The sequence below is a fragment of the Gadus morhua genome, chromosome 7, assembly GCF_902167405.1.
Source record: "Gadus morhua chromosome 7, gadMor3.0, whole genome shotgun sequence".
Lineage (NCBI taxonomy): Eukaryota > Metazoa > Chordata > Actinopteri > Gadiformes > Gadidae > Gadus > Gadus morhua.
Window position 1 is genome coordinate 30,867,707 of NC_044054.1, and position 5,186 is coordinate 30,872,892.

A 5,186-nucleotide genomic window follows, 5' to 3' on the forward strand; every position below is an offset into this window, starting at 1 on the left:
GTCACAGATGAGGGTCCAGGCCTTGATGATCTCGGGCTCTTTGCTCTGCAGTCGGACCACACAGCGGTACGCTCTCTTCTTGAAGTCCTCCTCCTCGTCAAAACGCTTCTTAGACTCCTGTGTGTGTGTGGGGGGGGGGGGGTTAAAGCGTTTTAGATTCCTATTTTATACCCCAGCAATGTTTCTAGAACTCTTTTTTCAAATGTAACAACAGAAAAGTAAGACAGACAGACAGACGAGCAGACAGACAGAAGAGCAGACAGACAGAAAGAAGAGCAGACAGAAGAGCAGACAGACAGAAGAGCAGACAGACAGACAGACAGACAGACAGACAGACAGACAGACAGACAGACAGACAGACAGACAGACAGACAGAAGAGCAGACAGACAGACAAAAGAGAAGACAGACAGAAGAAAAGACAGACAGACAAAAGAGCAGACAGACAGACAAAAGAGCAGACAGACAGACAGACAAAAGAGCAGACAGACAGACAAAAGAGAAGACAGACAGGCAGAAACACAGACAGACAGAAGAGCAGGCAGACAGGCAGAAAGAAAGACACAAGAGGAGACACAGACAAAGAAGCTAGACGGACAGACGGAAGAGCAGACGGACAGAAGAGACCGAACAGACAGACAGACAGACAGACAGACAGGCCCCGCACCTTGTAGAAGGCCTGCAGGTCTCCTATGGGTGGGGAGGAGGTGACGTAGTCGGGGAACTTGTCCTGCAGGTGGGCGATGAGCATGCCGAACTGGGTGCCCCAGTCGCCCACGTGGTTGAGCCGCACCACCTCGTAGCCCAGGAACTCGAACAGCCGGCACATGCTGTCCCCGATGATGGTGGAGCGCAGGTGGCCCACGTGCATCTCCTTGGCGATGTTCGGCGACGAGAAGTCCACGATCACCTGCCGGGCCCCGCCCACAGAGCCCGAGTGGTGAGCCCACACGTCTGCATCCCTCCCCTCCCCTCCCTCCCTCCCTCCCTCCCTCCCCTCCCCATCCTCCCACGTCTCCATCCCAACCCATCACTTCCTCCCTCCCTCCCCTCCCTGCCTCCCTCCGGCGTCTCCATCCCATCCCTCCCTCCCTCCCCCCTCCATCCTCCATCCCTCCCTCCCCCTCCCTCCCTCCCTCCCTCCCTCCCTCCATCCCTCCCTCCCTCCCTCCCTCCCTCCTACCCCCACTCCACCACGAAGGCTTCCACAGGAGACAAACAGAGAGCCTGTTTTCGGTCGGCCCCGCTCCTCACGTGCGGTTAGGACTACAGCCCAACGCCGAGGCGTCCACGACGTCGTGGCGGAGGGAGGGCTTCAACTAGGGCTGGTAACCGTGGGAACGAGACGACAGTGGACGTCGGACAGCTAATGCTAAGCTAGCAAATGTGTGAGGGTGAATCAGGTTAATAATCGACCCGAGGCAGACGAGACCGGGGAACCGCTGAGCCTGATTGGGCGGAACGATGGACGTCGAACTCAGGGAGAGCCCGGTGTCACCTCAGCGCGCTCTTATTGTGAAGGCGCTGCTCGGTGCGTACCTTCTTCCTGACGGGCAGCGGTGGTGGCTGCACTCCGTTGAGCAGCAGGTTGGTGAGCAGCTTGGAGACAAACGGCTTCCTGATGTGGATGTTGATGAAGCCTGAGGAGACGGGGACACACGATTGGTCCACCAGACAGGAAGTGGAGTGGCAGTCAACCAATGGGGATGCAGCTTCAGAACTGATGGTAAAGTTTCAGTCATTCATCGTAGACTGTTGATAATCAACTACCTCTAATGTTTACTTTCATTTTTGCATATATATTACTACTATTTTTCATGGACGCATTTTATTGCGTGCACAAAACTGTTACTAAAGCACCATTTTATCTGAGCTCAGTGGCTTCAGTGTTTACGACCCTCTCAAGCCGTTTTTCTCTCGTTATGAGGACTACCAGTCGATGGTCTAACTGGAAACAGGAAACCAGTGACCCCAACAGGAAGTGCTCCCCTCTGACCTGGTCCCGCGATCTCCGTCTTCTCTATAAGCTCGTTCTCTGGAAGGTTCTCCAGGATCTTCTGGGCGATCTCCCGAGGGGTGACCTTCTCCCCTCTGGCCTTCAGCATCTACACACACATACAGACACACACACACACACACAGTAAAACTTTTAATTGTCTTTTCGATTTTAAACAATCAACTGAATGACCTATTTGTTGAGCCACACACCCACACACCCAGATGAACAGGCAGAAACCAGTTTATTTTTTATTATTACTTCACTTTGTCCAGTAATTGTTTTTTAAAGTGAAACTTTTAAATTGTCACACACACACACACACACACACACACACACACACACACACACACACACACACACACACACACACACACACACACACACACACACACACACACACACACACACACACACACACACACACACACACACACACACACACACACACACACACACACACACCCACCCCCCCCTCTGGAGGCCAAGGGGGCAGGTTGTGGAGGCGGTGTACCACCGATTCTCAACAGATGGCGCCAGTAAGAACATTGGGGCCAATTAATGAAATGCAGAGCACCTTAGGAGCAGCTGTGGAAGCATGCTTTAAAAAGCATGCTTCCTCACTCATTCAGGGCTCTCCTGGTTCGCGTGTGCGGAGAGACCAGACTCGTGGGTGATGGGATTCCACCCGGAGGAACAAGACTGTCGATTCCTCCAAAGCTGAGTTTTGTTTGGTAGATTTATAATTTACTATTGAATAAAAGTGCCATTTTGGCTCTAAGTAATCTCCAGTTCGTGTGCTTATTAGAAGGAGGCGGCTCACTCACCAAGCCGGGTTGCCACAACACACACACACACACACACACATACACACACACGTTGACAGCCCACCTGGCCCAGTGCCATGGCGCTGTTGCACTGGTAGTCTCCGAACTTGGGGTCTCGGCCGGGGGTGACGGCCAGCGGGGGGTCCGCCACCTGGGGGCAGGCCGCCCGGATGGCGTCCTCGAACACCTGCTGCAGCCGCTGGTTGATGTTCAGCATGGCCCTGGAGCCCGGAGCGGGGTCCGCCTGGAGGCTCTGGAGAACCACGGCAGAACACGGTGAGAACCCCAACACAACACTGATAGAACCACAACACTGATAGAATCATGACACAACACCGCTAGAACCACAACACAACACCGCTAGAACCACAACACAACACCGCTAGAACCCCACCGCAACACTGCTAGAACCACAACACAACACCGCTACAACAACACAACACCGCTAGAACCACAACACAACACTGAAGGAACCACAACATTATTAGAACCAAAACACAACACCGTAGAACCACAACACAGACTGTTAGAACCACAACACCGTTGGAGAATCACAACACACGTGTGTTGTGTTGTGATTCTAAAAGTGTTGTGGTTCTAACAGTGCTGTTAGAACCACAACACCGCTAGAACCACAACACAACACCGCTAGAACCACAACACCGCTAGAACCACGACACAACACCGAAGAACCACGACACAACACCGCTAGAACCACGACACAACACCGCTAGAACCACGACACAACAACGCTAGAACCACAACACAGTGAGAACCCCAACACAACACCGCTAGAACCACAACACAACACCGTAGAACCACAACACCGTTGGAGAACCACAACACAACACACGTGTGTTGTGTTGTGATTCTAACAGTGTTGTGGTTGTAACAGTGCTGTTAGAACCACAACACCGTTACAAAAACAATAGGCTGTACTGTTAGAACCCTACTGGTACCTGGTGTCTGGACCCTACTGGTACCTGGTGTCTGGACCCTACTGGTACCTGGTGTCTGGACCCTACTGGTACCTGGTGTCGGAACCCTACTGGTACCTGGTGTCGGAACCCTACTGGTACCTGGTGTCTGGACCCTACTGGTACCTGGTGTCTGGACCCTACTGGTACCTGGTGTCTGAACCCTACTGGTGCAGTACTGGTGTACTTGGACTCACCCTCTTGAGGGTGTTCAGGCGGTACTTGAGTTTGGCGTTCTCCTCCTTCAGGCTGGCGAGCTGTGGCGATGGTTCGAGTGCCCGTGGGTTCTTCAAACTCTCGATCTCCGCCGACAGAGTTCTGATCTGTCTCTCCTGTACATCAACACACCCAGACAGTGATCAACACAGCCAGACACACATCAACACACCCAGACAGAAGATGGTTTCACTATTGAAGGTTGGGGGAGATGTCTCGACCGCCACCGATAAACAAAACAGAAAGCGGAGCTGGTCCAGCTCCTCCCACATCTCCCCTTCTGTTCCTGTGAGATGGATCCTGATCATAAGGTAAATAAACACTGGATTCATCCATGAATGATGAGACCTCAGCATGACGCAACGCCGCCTGAAGCCCGTGAAATGACGCGCCTCGATGTGGACACAAACGCTCCCTGCTTTCGATACATTGAAGCAAGGTGTGTACTGTGTGTGTTTTAAATAAGAATAACGTTAACACTAACATAACATTAGCCCCCCTGAAGTTACCACCGCTTACGTCATTGGACCCACATGTTCACGCACACACTCCACTAAGTCTGCAGACCGCAGCATCATCACATCATCCAGAACACCGCATCACAACACATTACTACATCACAACGGACCTGCTCCTGTAGGCGGGCGGAGCAGTCAGCCAACGGGTCTCCCATCTTAGGTTGGAAAAAGTACAAAAATCTGAGAAAAAGTTCAACGCTTAGTTTCGGTATGAGCTGCCGACTCTGACACCGGCGGACGAGGAGAGCAGAAAGAAGAGCGTCCCGGAAAAGGAGGCTGCTCACTTTTAGTTTAGCGCCCCCCGGAGGCCAATAGAGAAGACAGCGGTTTTACAGTTGTGTTTTAGCGCCCCCCAGCGGTCGAATGAGGAAAGACAGACATTGTGCTGATGTTTACTAATGATTTCAGCCAAGGTCATCTTTGACCAGATCAATACATTTTAGGGAAAATATAGAATACGATTATGAATGATGCATCATTTTATCAGGTGTACCCAAGAACAGGACATTGGTTTGTGCTGTATTCTGGTCGACACAAACACACACAGACACACACTTTTAAAGAATCTGATAAATTATTGCTTAGTAAAAAGGAAAATAAACATGTATATTAATAATATACATATAATATCAAATGAAACAGGACCACCAGTGG

At 51.6% G+C, this 5,186-nt stretch overlaps 1 protein-coding gene across 1 annotated transcript in view; it reads right to left on the minus strand.

Annotated features, from left to right (window-relative positions):
* Nucleotides 1-4,800, minus strand: part of rars1 (arginyl-tRNA synthetase 1) — a 10,987-nt gene extending 6,187 nt beyond the window's left edge. Inside the window, exons 1-7 of the mRNA XM_030360706.1 lie at nucleotides 4,643-4,800; nucleotides 3,996-4,130; nucleotides 2,886-3,074; nucleotides 1,995-2,103; nucleotides 1,538-1,638; nucleotides 666-908; nucleotides 1-117 (exon numbers count right to left, since the gene is read on the minus strand). The exon at nucleotides 1-117 is cut by the window's left edge and continues 13 nt beyond it. Of these exons, the coding sequence (XP_030216566.1) occupies nucleotides 1-117; nucleotides 666-908; nucleotides 1,538-1,638; nucleotides 1,995-2,103; nucleotides 2,886-3,074; nucleotides 3,996-4,130; nucleotides 4,643-4,687 (939 nt within the window). The 5' untranslated portion in view covers nucleotides 4,688-4,800. The remainder of the gene's footprint in view (nucleotides 118-665; nucleotides 909-1,537; nucleotides 1,639-1,994; nucleotides 2,104-2,885; nucleotides 3,075-3,995; nucleotides 4,131-4,642) is intronic.
* Between the last annotated feature and the right edge of the window lie 386 nt (nucleotides 4,801-5,186).